At 39.9% G+C, this 14,485-nt stretch overlaps 5 protein-coding genes across 8 annotated transcripts in view; 4 read left to right on the top strand and 1 right to left on the bottom strand.

Annotated features, from left to right (window-relative positions):
- Positions 1-2,470, top strand: part of LOC104817033 (CAAX prenyl protease 1 homolog) — a 4,419-nt gene extending 1,949 nt beyond the window's left edge. Inside the window, exons 5-15 of the mRNA XM_010546101.1 lie at positions 1-32; positions 155-220; positions 377-475; positions 630-743; positions 836-946; positions 1,105-1,167; positions 1,434-1,526; positions 1,635-1,748; positions 1,848-1,919; positions 2,019-2,084; positions 2,185-2,470. Coding sequence (XP_010544403.1) covers positions 1-32; positions 155-220; positions 377-475; positions 630-743; positions 836-946; positions 1,105-1,167; positions 1,434-1,526; positions 1,635-1,748; positions 1,848-1,919; positions 2,019-2,084; positions 2,185-2,301 — 947 coding nt within the window. The 3' untranslated portion in view covers positions 2,302-2,470. The remainder of the gene's footprint in view (positions 33-154; positions 221-376; positions 476-629; positions 744-835; positions 947-1,104; positions 1,168-1,433; positions 1,527-1,634; positions 1,749-1,847; positions 1,920-2,018; positions 2,085-2,184) is intronic.
- Positions 2,471-3,452: 982 nt separating this feature from the next.
- On the top strand, positions 3,453-6,454 carry LOC104817032 (probable serine/threonine-protein kinase At1g01540). Its single transcript, XM_010546099.2, has 7 exons — positions 3,453-4,364; positions 4,938-5,042; positions 5,138-5,260; positions 5,347-5,517; positions 5,607-5,736; positions 5,834-6,043; positions 6,170-6,454. Exons 1-7 carry the CDS (start codon positions 3,772-3,774, stop codon positions 6,260-6,262), a joined length of 1,425 nt encoding a protein of 474 aa, XP_010544401.1. The 5' UTR covers positions 3,453-3,771; the 3' UTR covers positions 6,263-6,454.
- Positions 6,455-7,394: 940 nt separating this feature from the next.
- Positions 7,395-9,655, top strand: LOC104817031 (protein BPS1, chloroplastic-like). Of its 4 annotated transcripts, none has more exons than XM_010546096.2 (3): positions 7,395-7,505; positions 7,674-7,732; positions 8,386-9,655. In XM_010546096.2, exon 3 carries the CDS (start codon positions 8,399-8,401, stop codon positions 9,446-9,448), a length of 1,050 nt encoding a protein of 349 aa, XP_010544398.1. In that variant the 5' UTR covers positions 7,395-7,505; positions 7,674-7,732; positions 8,386-8,398; the 3' UTR covers positions 9,449-9,655. The 4 variants fall into 4 exon arrangements, with proteins under 4 accessions (XP_010544398.1, XP_010544400.1, XP_010544399.1 ...); XM_010546098.2 differs by having other exon boundaries at positions 7,674-7,744; XM_010546097.2 differs by lacking the exon at positions 7,674-7,732 and having other exon boundaries at positions 7,400-7,505.
- A 441-nt stretch (positions 9,656-10,096) lies between these two features.
- LOC104817028 (mitogen-activated protein kinase 4-like) lies at positions 10,097-12,664 on the top strand. The gene is made up of 6 exons (XM_010546094.2): positions 10,097-10,471; positions 10,990-11,119; positions 11,216-11,353; positions 11,494-11,826; positions 11,987-12,170; positions 12,312-12,664. Exons 1-6 carry the CDS (start codon positions 10,302-10,304, stop codon positions 12,488-12,490), a joined length of 1,134 nt encoding a protein of 377 aa, XP_010544396.1. The 5' UTR covers positions 10,097-10,301; the 3' UTR covers positions 12,491-12,664.
- A 74-nt stretch (positions 12,665-12,738) lies between these two features.
- LOC104817029 (MATH domain and coiled-coil domain-containing protein At3g58260-like) lies at positions 12,739-13,538 on the bottom strand. Its single transcript, XM_010546095.2, has 3 exons — positions 13,363-13,538; positions 13,091-13,248; positions 12,739-13,000 (listed from the first exon to the last, which is right to left on the bottom strand). The coding sequence occupies exons 1-3, from the start codon at positions 13,461-13,463 to the stop codon at positions 12,849-12,851; spliced, it is 411 nt and encodes a 136-aa protein (XP_010544397.1). The 5' UTR covers positions 13,464-13,538; the 3' UTR covers positions 12,739-12,848.
- Positions 13,539-14,485: the final 947 nt, after the last annotated feature.

The following is a 14,485-nucleotide window of genomic DNA, read 5'->3' as shown; positions in this document are numbered from 1 at the left end:
CATTCTTGGCTGGTGTTATGATATGGTCACAGGTTTACAGATTTACCAATTCACGTCCAGAAAAAATGACTGATTCTTTCTGTTTTACCAAATACATTTAGAATTTAGATGTAGTTGATGAGAGCAATAATGCTGTTTTTGAATTCTGATGCAGATAACCGATTTGCCGTTTTCTTTGTATTCAACTTTTGTGATCGAGGCCCGGCATGGTTTCAATAAGGTACACCATGCTTCCAGCACAACCTTGTGTTTTTTATTAGTTTTTTGCTGCTTATTGAACTCCAGATTGCATCTGTTGTAAAACAAAAGTTCATCCTGTCCTGAGCCTGCCTTGTTGATGCCTTGTAGAACTTAATTTACTTGATTTCTGTTACAGCAAACGATATGGCTATACATCAAGGACATGATCAAAGGAACACTCCTTTCTGTGATACTTGGCCCACCTATCGTCGCTGCAATCATTGTCATAGTACAGGTTTGGGGATTCCGGATTCTCTCTACATTTTTTCTGTCTTTTTCATATATATAACCAATTGTCGTGTGCTCTTTCACAGCAATCATTATATTGTAGATCTATTATATTCATTGAATTTGTTCTTCCCTGTGGTTAAATGTCCAATCTTTCTCAGAAAGGGGGTCCTTACCTAGCCATCTATCTATGGGCTTTCATGTTCGTCCTGTCTCTTGTGATGATGACTATATACCCTATTCTGATAGCTCCGCTTTTCAATAAGTTCACTCCTGTGAGTATTTCTGTCTCAGATATTCTGCAAGTTCTGTAATGTTTTTCCCTGTTAGGCATTTTATCCTCTGTCCACTCTCTGTGTATGAATAGCTTCCAGAAGGGGGTCTCCGCGAGAAAATCGAGAAACTTGCTGCTTCATTGAAATTTCCTCTGAAGAAATTATTTGTTGTCGATGGCTCTACAAGGTCAAGCCATAGCAATGTGAGGATTTGAATATCTTAGATTTCTTCATACGTTCATTTATTGGTTACAAACAGTTTATGTTTTTCCACTATTGTATATAGTGTTTGGCTGTTTTTTTGTTTGTTTCCGTTCATATAGTATGTATACATGCTCACTCTTCTTCCAACATTTTACAGGCGTACATGTATGGTTTCTTCAAGAACAAGAGGATCGTTCTCTATGATACTTTGATTCAGCAGGTACAGTGGTTCTTTATGGGGATGCATGCTTCAAACTAAATGCTCTCTTCATCACTGTTTTTTTCTGTTTCCTTTTCCTGTTAGGCCAAAGCCAAAGCACAGTAAACGCAGGGAGAAAGTCAAAATTTTATGAGTCAAATTATGATTTCGAAATTTAATATTAAAGTATTTATTCTCTCTGATAAAACTGCCTTGTTCCTCTTTTGTATTACCATGAAGCATAATTAGTGTAGTGAAGCAATGGGATCCTCTTTTTTTTTTGGCAGTGCAAAAATGATGATGAAATTGTGGCTGTGATTGCGCATGAACTAGGACACTGGAAGCTTAACCATACAATGTACTCTTTCATTGCAATGCAAGTAAGCACATCTTCCTCTCTGGCCCTGTTGTTTCTGCTCATCCTCAAGTGAATCGTTTATGACTCGGTTTTCCTTTTTCTCTTGTTCTCTGGGTTTGTCGTATTCCAGATCCTTGCTTTCTTGCAATTTGGAGGATACACTCTCGTGAGGAACTCAAGTGACCTCTTCAGGAGTTTTGGATTTGATACACAGCCAGTTCTCATTGGTCTGATCATATTTCAGGTATGAATGTGTAAAGAAAACCATGCTAGTTTTATATCTTTCCACAGTAACTCATGAATCGTGGAATTCTAAAAGGCCGTGTACTACTATTTTTTGCAGCATACTGTCATACCACTTCAACACCTAGTAAGCTTTGGCTTAAATCTCGTGAGCAGATCGTTTGAATTTCAGGTGATAATTCTTCATGCCAGAAGTTATGAAGTGTTTCATCCTTTTTTTTTCTCCTTGTTTACTGTTGGGTATGGGCTAATATGTCTTTTCTTGTCGCAGGCTGACGCCTTTGCAGTGAAGCTCGGCTATTCCCAAGATCTCCGTAATGCTCTGGTGAAGCTACAGGTAATACCATAGACGGCGAATGCCCGAATGTTTCATATTGCAGTCTCTGTGGGTGAAATTGGGTGGGGGGATGGTGAGTATTTTTTATTTTTGGTTTCAGGAAGAGAATTTATCGGCCATGAACACTGATCCATGGTACTCAGCATACCACTACTCACACCCTCCTCTTGTGGAAAGACTGGAAGCCATTGATGGAGAGGACAAGAAGACACACTAAGGTGTTAAATTTCTTCATCACCATCATCAGCATCTGCTCACTCTTGTAGTTGACAGTAGGTTACTACTGTGCTAGCTATACCGTGGAGCTTTTTGTTCGAATGAATGGTAATGGAATGGAATCACACACTACGTTGTTTGGACCATATAAATATTCTGGATTTGTGTCTCGCGAGGGTATTTTATATTTATTATATTATTATAACACATATATATTTATATATATATATATATATAGGAAATGCTTACATAGAGGAGAAGAATATTTCTTGCTGTGATTATGATCGGTGCTATTATGATGGGCTTTCTTTAACCAACGGAAAGAAGAAGATTTTGTTCTCATTCTCCTAAATTACATGGTTTGAAGTTAATCATGAATTATTGTGACCCACATGTAATAGAATTGTCTATTACGTTTATTTTTTAATAAAAGAGAGGAGTAATCTTTGGCGAATGGAATGCTGCTCCTTCTGGCCACACTCCGTTATCTTCGTCTTCTTATCCTATGATTCCCATCTCAATCACTCACCACATGATCCCTTTAGACGCACATATATCTTCGTTTATATATAAACGAACATATATGTGCGTGTACAATATATATATTACTTGTCTCTACCAAATATAATATACAATGGAGTATCCAAGTTTGGATGAATAGTATTAACAGTATAGGCAAAAAATGTTTTTATTTCAAATTCAAATGCAAGTGTTTTTATTTCGAATTTAAATACAACTGTGGGTGGGATGGGGTATTCAGTAGCAATTTTCCTATAAAAAATATAGTTGGACCAAAAATTTTGTAAATGATGTGGATTATTAAAAAAAAATAGAGTGGAGTGTACAATATATGCAAATAAAGGAGATGATTGGCACAATTGAAAATTATTACAATCGAACAAAAAAATAATATTCGGTCAGGCCATCTAATCTTCCCCTGTTACACTTACAAGCTCCGTTACCTAAAGACGTTTCCATCATTTACACAAAACTCCTCACAAAAGGCGGACCCTATCATCTAGCTCACACCTGAGAGAAAGGGTAAACCCGTCATTTCAATAGTTTCCCTGTAATACTCGCCGTCAACCACATGCAAATACACGGAAACGGAAACTCAGACAGCTCACTACTTCCCACTCACCCAACCCCCCTCTCTCTCTCTCACACGGACACTCCGAAAGCTTTTATAAGTTCTTCTGATTCACGGATAAACTATTTTATATATTATTTGATTCGTTTTATTTGTTTATTGTATTCTGTCTTTCGATTTTGTTCGATTCTTCGGTCCCTTGGTCTGAGTTTCCGCTTCCGCTGGCGTAAAAGCACATGCAGCGGCGGTACCTGTAGATTCGGCGAGTCGGATTCTTTTGCCGGAAAGTTGTGCTTTTCCGGCGAGAAATGCGAAGAATCCGGAAACCCATTATCAGATCATTGTTGGCTTTTATGTGACGGAACTGAAGAAAAGGGCACGATGTCGGTATTCGATGCTACTTTTATCAACACTGAGCTCTCGAAACCAACGTCGATCTTCGGTCTCCGGTTGTGGGTCGTCATCGGAATCTTGCTCGGATCTCTCATAGTCATCGCCCTCTTCCTCCTATCCCTCTGTCTAACCTCTCGCCGGAAAAACCGAAAGCTGCGCGCTGACTTCGGCGCCATCGCCACGCCTCCGATCTCGAAGGAGATTAAGGAGATCGTGCACCACCACCACGCGCCGGCGGCAGACCACCACCACCACCACCCGGCGCAAGCCGCCCCGGCGGAGATCCAGGTCGATATCGGGAAGATCGAGCACCGGGTCGTGTTCTCGGACCGGGTATCGAGCGGGGAGAGCAGGGGAACCGCGAGCGCCAGCGAAACAGCGTCGTTTTCGGGAAGCGGCGGCGTCGGACCGGAGGTTTCGCATCTCGGCTGGGGCCGATGGTATACTCTGAGAGAGCTGGAGGCGGCGACCAATGGCCTCTGTGAAGAGAACGTCATCGGGGAAGGTGGGTATGGGATTGTCTACCGCGGGATTTTAACTGATGGAACTAAGGTTGCTGTCAAGAACCTGCTTAATAACCGGTAATGATCCTACTCAAGCTTTGCAGTGTTTAGACATTGAATTCGGTTCTTTACTTGCTTTCTAGATCAGGGTTTTAGTTTGTGCAGCTGATACTGGAAGTTTCTGTCTAATGGGTGCTCTTCAGTTGTTGATTTTGGCCTGTTTGTCTGCCAGGACATTGGAAGATGATGGGGATTATTAAGTTAATTTGAATCTTCTGCTACTTGTGTTTATGCGTTTTGATGCATATCGATACACACCCCAAGGACTTTTTCTAGTTGTTGCTTCATTCTTGCTCCCTCACCAAGAGAAAATGAGAGGTTTTTGTTCATCCCGCTCTTCCTGAATCCGCTTTTGGCTATTTAAGAGTCTTCTCGCCGTTTGTGTGAAATCCTTGTTTAGGATAATGTCCGAACCCAGTTGTTGCTCGTTTAAGAGCAGAGGAATTTCATTCATTTTAGCAAAGAATTTCATGTTTTCATGTCATCTGTCCTCTGTGTGGTTTCGGATGGATAATGTCTGTACTCATAACAGCTGCTCATGCTTCTGCATTGTGATCTTTAAGTTTTTGTATCATTCACAAAAAATTTCAGGGGTCAAGCCGAGAAGGAATTCAGAGTGGAGGTGGAGGTAATTGGGCGTGTCCGGCACAAGAATCTCGTTAGACTTTTAGGGTATTGCGTCGAAGGTGCTTACAGGTAAAACAAATAGCTGACTGGCCGAGTATCTCTTGACATCCAAATCGTTTTGTTAAGAGTCGAGAATTTATGTGGAGAATGGCAACTTGGAACAGGATGCTCGTTTATGAATACGTGGACAATGGCAACTTGGAGCAATGGCTACATGGTGATGTCGGGGATGTCAGCCCTCTCACTTGGGACATCCGTATGAACATAATACTCGGGATGGCAAAAGGGTATAAAACAAGATAGATTATGAAGTGAATCTCTAAATCCGATGTTTGTGTATATTAAATATATGTTTATCTGTTATATTTGGCAGATTGGCATACCTACACGAAGGTCTTGAACCGAAAGTTGTACACCGGGACATAAAATCGAGCAACATCTTACTTGATCGCCAATGGAACCCAAAGGTCTCGGATTTTGGACTCGCCAAGCTGTTGTGCTCCGAGAGAAGTTACGTGACGACCCGTGTGATGGGAACGTTCGGGTCAGTCTCCTTATTACAAAATACGCACGTCAGTGATAAGCTTTTGATCTCGGAAATAATCATCGTCCCCTTTTTGCGTTTGTTATCAGTTATGTTGCCCCGGAATACGCCTGCACGGGAATGCTAAACGAGAAGAGCGACATCTATAGCTTCGGTATATTAATCATGGAGATCATCACCGGGAGGAACCCTGTTGATTACACTCGCCCTCAAGGAGAGGTATTCTCAATCAAACCCTACCCTTATACACATATATGTGGATCTATCATCTACCATTGGAAACTATTAGAGACTATTTTTTTGTATAAAAAAAAAGGTGAACCTGGTGGGATGGGTGAAAGCAATGGTGGGGGAAAGGAGGACAGAGGCAGTGGTGGATCCGAAAATGGAAGAGGGTCCTTCCCCAAAGGCCATGAAAAGGGCCTTGCTGGTGGCTCTTCGTTGTGTGGATCCCGACGCTAACAAGCGCCCTAAGATGGGTCATATCATCCACATGCTCGAATCCGACGACTTGCTCTTACGCGATGTAATCCACCAAAACTTAGATATATATATATATATATATCGCATATTTCATGGACCGACAATCATACCATAATAGTAATAATAATACCTAAAGTAAAAATGGTTTGCTAAGAACATGCGTTGGCAGGATCGAAGGGCGGCGAGAGAGAAGCAACAGATTGCGACCGAGACGAGCGAAAGCGACGGTGGCTCACGTCTTCGTCCCAATGGAGTGAGATGAGGTCACTCTCACCTGTTTGTTTTCCGATTTTTTTTTTCTCTTTTTTATATTAATCGATTCGTATTTTGTGTGACATAAAAAAAAATTGATTATTTTTCGTTACTGGTTCGATGATTAGGTCTCTTTTGTAATCTTCCATATTTATGCCATAGGATATGGAATTTTTTAAAATTTTTAATAATTTTAAATGAAGCTTTTCCGACCAAACAATTTATTTTTCCTTACAACTATGTCGTGTTGTTGTTTGATACTATTAAACGGCTCATGGATGGATGGATGGATGGACCCATGTGATATTCTTTAAAAACAAAACTTTGCAAGTTGCTGGAAATTATTGATAAGATACAACTTTGGGTACAGCTGTTATTTTATATTTTATGTCATGGATTTTTCTAAAATGAAATGATTTTGTCCTGCACTATGCTTTATGAATGATTGATGGTACGTCCGTCCAGATATTTGTATTCTATTAGTCTCGTGTGTATAGATTGCATGTATCTGTTGAAATAAATGGTTATTATACAATACATCTCTAATGTCTCCACATGTAATGCAATGCAAAAACACATTTGGAGCCAAAAGAGGTGCAATAAAGACGAACAAGAATCCCTACCTTTCCGAGTCTTTACCATTCTTTGTACTTTAATATTTCTTGAAAGGAAAATGAACCAATATAAGCGAAACTTTCAATTGGGTGTAAGCATGCATATATATATATATATATGTATGTACATAGATACGTAATCTAATGAACCGATTATTTACTTATTTCCTCTCATGAAATTTTTTTCTCATACGTATTTGCAATGCACCATATATTATTTTTTGTTTTTAATAAAAGCTCAATGCGGTCCAAATTAAAAATGAAATTTGAAAAGGACGAAAAAGCCCTTAATTTATAATTGATTCACGAAAGACCCAGAAATTTCTGGCCGTTGGATGTGGGGAAAAAAATCCGCCGGTAAGGTAGACTTTTCCACTGATGAATAGAAAGCGTAAACACTGCTCGAGTGACAAATCTTTATCACATGCACATCTCAACCGTACACGTGTTGGTCTGTCGCATATCTTCGTCACAGACTCGTGACGCAAACATAATCCTTATCGTCTACCAAATCACTGACGACCTTAATTTCTCGTGTCTATCCTTGTAGATACGGCAATTTTGTGACTGGTCGTACAAGAACGCTTTTTTGAATCGTAATTTCCTGGAAATTCCTGATCTCCGTTTGTGCCGATTTTGGTACGAATCGCTGACCCATTTCTCGAATTTGATTTCTCTTTCGTGTCTCCGTGAGAAAAATCCTATATCGTGCTTGTCTTGTAGTTGTTTGGTGGATAGGAATTTGATCTGTTTTGCGGTTTCTGGGATTTTATCTTCGGATTCTTATGTGCTTGAAAGTTCTTTCAGGCGATTTGGGCAGCTTTTTTGAGTAATCTGTAGTTTTATCGGAGGATCTATCGCTTTAGGTGAGTTTTGATGTACGTATTTGTCGTTGACTCTATAATTCATTGGTTTCTCATTCATTTTATTGCCATCTCTGTGATAATACTGGGTCAATCTTTGCTTGTTTCTTCTCTTTTTGATATGGATTCTTCGGAATCAGATGTTAAGATATCGGTTTTGTTTGTCACTGATTAGATGGTCTTTTTTTCCGGAATTTGGTAATAGATTTTTAGGATCAGGCAGCGGATCTGTTGATTTGAAGTCAGTTTCCTGAGAGAATTCCGTATTCGGGAGTTCTAATGGATTCGATTTTTGGAAAAAACTTCGAACTATGTTGTTTGCTGTATTTTATACAGTGGAAGAACGGATTTGATGTAGAGGAGATTTGATGTAGAGGCGATATCTTAGCTTTTTGCTCTGATTGGCATGTTTTGTTTCCCTGCGTTAGATCTGTTGAAAAGCTCCAAACTGGGAACTCATCATGAATACTGTGGGATGAATATTTTGCCCATACCATCGTTGCGATGGATTTGATTTGGATTCTAGATAGAAACACAGTGTTCTTGTTTCATTCTTTTGTTGTTTATGATATATGTATGTGCTGGTCTTATGATGTCGGAATAATGATATGTTGCTTAATTTTCTTTCTTCTTTTCATCCTGTTTCTTATTTTCAGCGAATACTAGAACATGAGCCGTCCACAGGATCCACCGCGTGGGTTTTTCCCGTTTGGGAACCCATTTAAAATTTTATCCCCAAAGAACGCAGATCTATCGTCGAAGCTCCTCTCTCTGTTGAACAGTTTCGAGGTGAACTTGGCGGATACTATTAGGAAACTCATACCAAAACACAAGAAGGACATCCTTACCTTCTCATGGATGAAACAAGCAATGGAATCTCTTTGTGAGACCCATAAGAGCATCAAAACCCTCATAACCGATCTAGAGCTTCCAGTTTCGGCCTGGGAAGATGAGTGGATTGATGTGTATCTGGACATTAGCGTGAAACTGCTTGATCTCTGCAATGCCTTCAGCTCAGAGCTCACCCGTCTTAACCAGGGCCATCTCTCGCTCCAATTTGCTTTGCATAACTTGGAGACCAACTGCCCTAAGAATCTTTTGAAGGCACGATCTTCCCTTGACAGCTGGAGGCAACACATTGTCTCGAGGAACCAGAGAATTGAAAACTGCCACACGATCTTGAACAGCCTTGTAGGATCGTTGACTCTTCCCAAGGTGAAAAACTCGGCAAAGGGAAAAGTACTCATGCGAGCTCTGTATGGGGTAAAGGTTAAGACTTTATACATCTCTGGTGTCTTTGCTGCAGCATTTTCCGGTTCATCCCAGAACCTTTTGTATATATCTGTGTCAGACGAGCTTCCATGGGCGGAAGCTTTCACGGAAATGCAACTCAACATAAACGCAGAGATCAAAAACATATTTTTGTCAGGTGGGCTAACAGTTCTAAAAGAGGTTGAGGCAGTCGAAGTGGGCTTGAAGAAACTGTACCCCGGCATCGAAGATGGGTCAGTTCCCATTGCCTTGGAACCACTAAAGAACTCGGTCACAGAGCTGTCAGAGGGGCTGGATCTTGTTTCAAATGAAGTGGACAGCTTCTTCAAGATAGTGTTGTCTGGGAGAGACGCTCTATTGGGAAACATCAGGTCAAGTGGTGCACTGTCGCCAAAAAGGGCAGCAGGAAAAAATTTCACAGGGCAGAAGGGTGTGAAAGGGCCTTAGTAAGTTCAACTTGTTTGTACAGATGGTTTAAGTGTTCCATCTTGTTCTCGAATGTAATATGTAGAAGCTGTCTTGGTGGTCTTGTTGGGTTGAGATGTAAGGTTTGGCCTATATTAGTAATATCACTAGTTCCTTATGATGTGTGTGTATATGCATTTTGTAATCGGATTACTCCAAATCATAAATGCAATATTGGTGTTGTCTGCCTCATAACAACTGTCCAAGTTTGATATCAAACGTTGACAAGTCATATGAGCATTATTCCATAAATCTATGGCTTTACCCTTCAGATGTGCATTTCTTTGCAATTTCATGATTGAAATTATCACGAAGTCCGGAAGTGGCGTTGAACCACCCACCATGATAATGGAATCTTGTGTCAAAGGTCATTGTTCAGCCAAGCCACGGTTTTGGACCAGTTTCAAAGTCATAACCGGAATTCACAAAAGGAAATAAAAAAAAAATACCATTCTACTCATTATAATAATTTATAACATAAGGAAGAGAAGTCCACAGCAAAATTATTTGAAAGCAAAGGGAAAATCTCCGGTGCCTAATGATGTGAGATTGGGATGGATATGGCGAAAAATGATGCAAATAATACGGAAAAAGTAAAAAAAAAAAAAGCCCATTTCTTCACGGATAGTCCGAGGGGACTCGCCCTTCAAAAGGGTCACACTTCGCACGTATTTCTCCTTCTCTCCACGCAGATTTGCCAACGACCTACAAATGCTTTAGTCTCCCCCCATTTCTGCTCTCTCGCTCTCTCTCTCTCTCTCTCTCTCTCTCTCTCTGGGGTGAGTATTTCCTCTGTTTGCTGGATTTGGGGGTTGGAATTAGGGAGTAAGGAGACATGTCGGCGGAGACATGCTTCGGTGGTTCCGGCGACCAAAGCATCAAAGGAGTGCCCACACATGGCGGCTGCTATGTTCAGTACAATGTCTACGGGAACCTCTTCGAAGTTTCCAGAAAGTATGTTCCTCCTCTTCGCCCCATCGGCAGAGGCGCTTACGGTATCGTCTGGTGAGTTCTTCGGTCTTCTCCCTTCTTATGTTTTCTGGGTTTGATGAAATCCGACTATTTTGTTTAAGGATTTCCGTGTTCTTTCCCTGAAGAAATTTGACCATTTTCTTGCTAGGTGATCGAAACTTCTATTTTTACTCCTGGTCTTGTAGAAACTTCTTGGTTTCTGGTGAAATCTCTTGTTTCTATTAACGATTTCCCTAACAAGGTGGTGTTTTGTTTGGTGGGTTGTTCTTAATTTCGATTATTTTCGATGATCTTACCGATATATTTGGGCTGCGTTCCTGCATCTCGCTGAACTTGTGGATTAGGGTTCCTACAGCTGATTGATATTGCTTTCGGGGGTTTTGGCCAATTTAGACTGATTAACTCGAACTGGTTTTCAAACTCGAGATTTTGTACCAGCAGGCCATAGCTCATTTATCAATTGGTATCTGGAAAATGAGTACTGACCATTTTGAAGAAAGATTTTTCATCTGTTCATCGGTTTTTGCTTTCGATTTGCCTTGTTTGATCAGCGCCGCTTTGAACTCGGAGAATGGCGAAGAGGTAGCCATTAAGAAGATTGGTAATGCATTTGACAACATCATTGACGCCAAAAGAACTTTGAGGGAGATTAAGCTTCTGAGGCACATGGATCATGAAAATGTAAGCTTGTTTATGAAGCTTACCACTTATGTTTTCAGTATTTCTTTTCGTGGAAACATTCATTTTGGCTAACGAGGTTTTCAATTTTCATTTCAGGTTATTGCCATAAAGGACATAATCAGACCACCACAACGGGAGAATTTCAACGATGTTTACATAGTTTCTGAGTTAATGGACACTGACCTTCACCAGATTATACGCTCAAACCAACCATTAACTGATGATCATTGTCGGGTATGCATTAATTTTTCCATGCTCCGTGTCTGTAGCTGAAATTTCGGCGTTTTTTTATTTTGGAGTTACTTGCCTTTCTGTTTCAAAGCTTCAGAACTGGGGGTCAGTAATGTGATAATCACCATTTCTACAATTTGCAGTTCTTCCTGTATCAGTTGTTACGTGGGCTCAAGTATGTACATTCGGCCAATGTATTGCATCGTGATCTAAAGCCCAGCAACTTGCTTCTGAATGCAAATTGTGACCTCAAGATTGGGGATTTCGGGCTTGCAAGAACAAAATCTGAGACAGACTTCATGACCGAATATGTTGTTACACGTTGGTATCGAGCACCAGAATTGCTCCTTAATTGCTCAGAATACACAGCGGCAATTGATATATGGTCGGTCGGTTGCATACTCGGTGAAATAATGACCAGGGAGCCATTGTTTCCCGGCAAGGATTACGTTCATCAGCTCAGACTCATCACTGAGGTACTATTACTTCGTTTTGGGGCTGGTTGGATGGTGGTGTTTTTGCTTTTAAAAGGATCTTAGCCAACCGGGTCCGTTAAGAAGCTTTCTTTATAGATTGCTAACCATATAAGGTGCTTACCATATGTTTGATGCAACAAGGATCTGGTTTATTAAACAGCTTATAGGTTCACCTGATGAAACGAGCCTGGGATTCTTAAGGAGTGACAATGCGAGAAGATACGTGAGACAGCTTCCACAGTACCCGAGGCAGAACTTTGCAGCTAGGTTTCCCAGCATGTCACCTGGTGCCGTTGATTTGCTCGAGAAAATGCTCGTCTTTGATCCTAGCAGACGCATCACTGGTTAGTAGTGCATAACATCACTTCATCGCCACGACCCTTTTGCCGATGGACTGGATTTGGATCGTTCCAGTAGCCAAATATGGATCTGTCTACATAGAATATGCATATAACTCTTTCATGTCTTTTCTTTTAAAAACGCAGTGGATGAAGCATTGTGCCATCAGTACCTGGGACCACTGCATGACATAAACGAGGAGCCAGTGTGTGGGAGGCCGTTCAGTTTTGATTTCGAGCAACCTTCCCTCACCGAAGAGAATATAAAGGAGCTCATATATCGCGAATCCGTCAAGTTCAACCCTCACCAACCCCAGTCCCAGTGAGACAGGACAAGACTGTTCGATCTCTCTCTCTCTTTTTTTCTCTCTCTAATTGTTCTTTTTTTGAATCTGATGATGTCTGTAATATGAAGAACATGTCGTGAGGAATTGGAAGAAAACAGCTTTGAGAATTGTGTTTTTTATTTTTGCACAAAAAGAGTGAAGTTCTTCTTTCAACTGCTTGGGCATTATAGCCCCATCATTTGGCATAAAAGATGATTTTGCCTACATTTTTTTTTTTGTAACAGACGTTGACTTGGAATCATATTTTTGGGCCACTAATGACATTCCGAAAATGTTCATAGCACGATAGAAAACATAATGTGAAAATGGGAATCACACACACACACACAGGATTTTGTCAAGTTTTACGAATTTCTTCGAATTCAGCTTGAAGAACCAAGGTATCGTTCACAAGGTAGCCCGATGAAGAAGCATCTTGAGAGAGGTCCTTGAGAGGCATGAACTTCTGAAACCCCAATGTCGGATCAGAACTTCCAAACCAGTGGTTAACTGTAATAATATGGAAAAAAAACAATGATTAATGTAAGATATATAATCAAAATCTAAAACCCTACAAACCCGTAAAGGAACTTTGGATACGCTGTCTCTGCAGGTTTTTGGAGTGGTTGGTCTGATTCAACACTCTGAGTTTGGCTCTAGTGAAGGTGGCGGGTTTTGTTGCATCCGACAAACTCAGGTAAACAGCCAACGAACTGCCCCACCCATCCCCATCCCCTCCTGGTCCAATTTGCAACTTCCTATTCATAAATTTATACATATAAAAAAACCCATCACTTCAATTTCCGAATTGGGTATCTATCTATGCAGAGAGAGAGAGAGAGAGAGAGAGAGAGAGAGAGAGAGAGAGGTACCAAAGGCTACCACCAACTGGAAACTCGTCCGAGTGGTAAAACTTGACCTTTTCGAGAAGGGAGAAGTGAGTGATCCTCCATGTGAATGTGTCGAGAACCATCTTTACTTACTTTGATGAAATCTGACTCCCATTTCCGAGTTGGATCCCATTTAATACCCACCGCCATTGTTACGCGGTTTTGGTCTTTCTATAATATCCCAGTCAACGTCTCCCCTTTCTTTCTTTAAAAAAATAATAATAATGTAAACGAAGTTTGACGTGGTATGTTTATTTTCTTTTGTGAAGAATATCTCACAATTCCTCAACTTATTTGATATAATATTAATTTTTAAATTTTTAAGTGTATTTATTTATTCTCAAATTCATATTTTTTAATAAAATAATTTTTAAACTTGTATTTTTTATTAATATAATAATTTCTAAACTTATATTTTTAAACACACTAATTCCTAAATTTTGTTTTAGTCAATTAATATTATAGATGATTATAAAATTGTTAAACAAATTTAGAAATTATTGTATTCAAAAATATAAATTCGAAAATAAATAAATGCACCTACAAATTCATAAATTAATATTACCTTTAAAAAATTTTGAGATATTTTTTTCTATCCATTAAATATTTGATTTGTTTTATATGACAATATTGGGCTTTGATGACCCCAACATTATAAACCTAATGGGCCTTTATTTGTTTTTTTTTTAAACAAATAATAATGTAAACGAAGTTTGACGTAGTCTGTTTATTTTCTTTTTCATTACATGGCCCAGGCCCATTAAAAATTCGATTTGTTTTATGATGACAATATTGGGCTTTAATGACCCCAACATTATAAACCCAATGGGCCTTTATTGGGCTCTTGTGCTTAAAAAACGATCCCATGTGTATTCTGGAGGTGAATGATGACGTGTACGCTTGGATATTATTCACGTCGAATCATCATCACTGTCCTTTACCGGTTTATCCATACCGCCGGTTAAACAGGAAGGTCAGGTCTTCCGCACGATCGAGAGACTGGTGACTGGTCCCCCCAGTTTCCGGTTCCCATCATTTTTAACATATATTTAATAATTTAAATAAACGAAAATAATTCGCTTTGCAGAGTATTCGAGGCAGTTTT

Source organism: Tarenaya hassleriana, unplaced genomic scaffold (assembly GCF_000463585.1).
Source record: "Tarenaya hassleriana unplaced genomic scaffold, ASM46358v1 Cleome26, whole genome shotgun sequence".
NCBI lineage: Eukaryota > Viridiplantae > Streptophyta > Magnoliopsida > Brassicales > Cleomaceae > Tarenaya > Tarenaya hassleriana.
The sequence above is the reverse complement of the archived record's forward strand: the minus strand, read 5'-3'. Positions and strand labels throughout refer to the sequence as shown.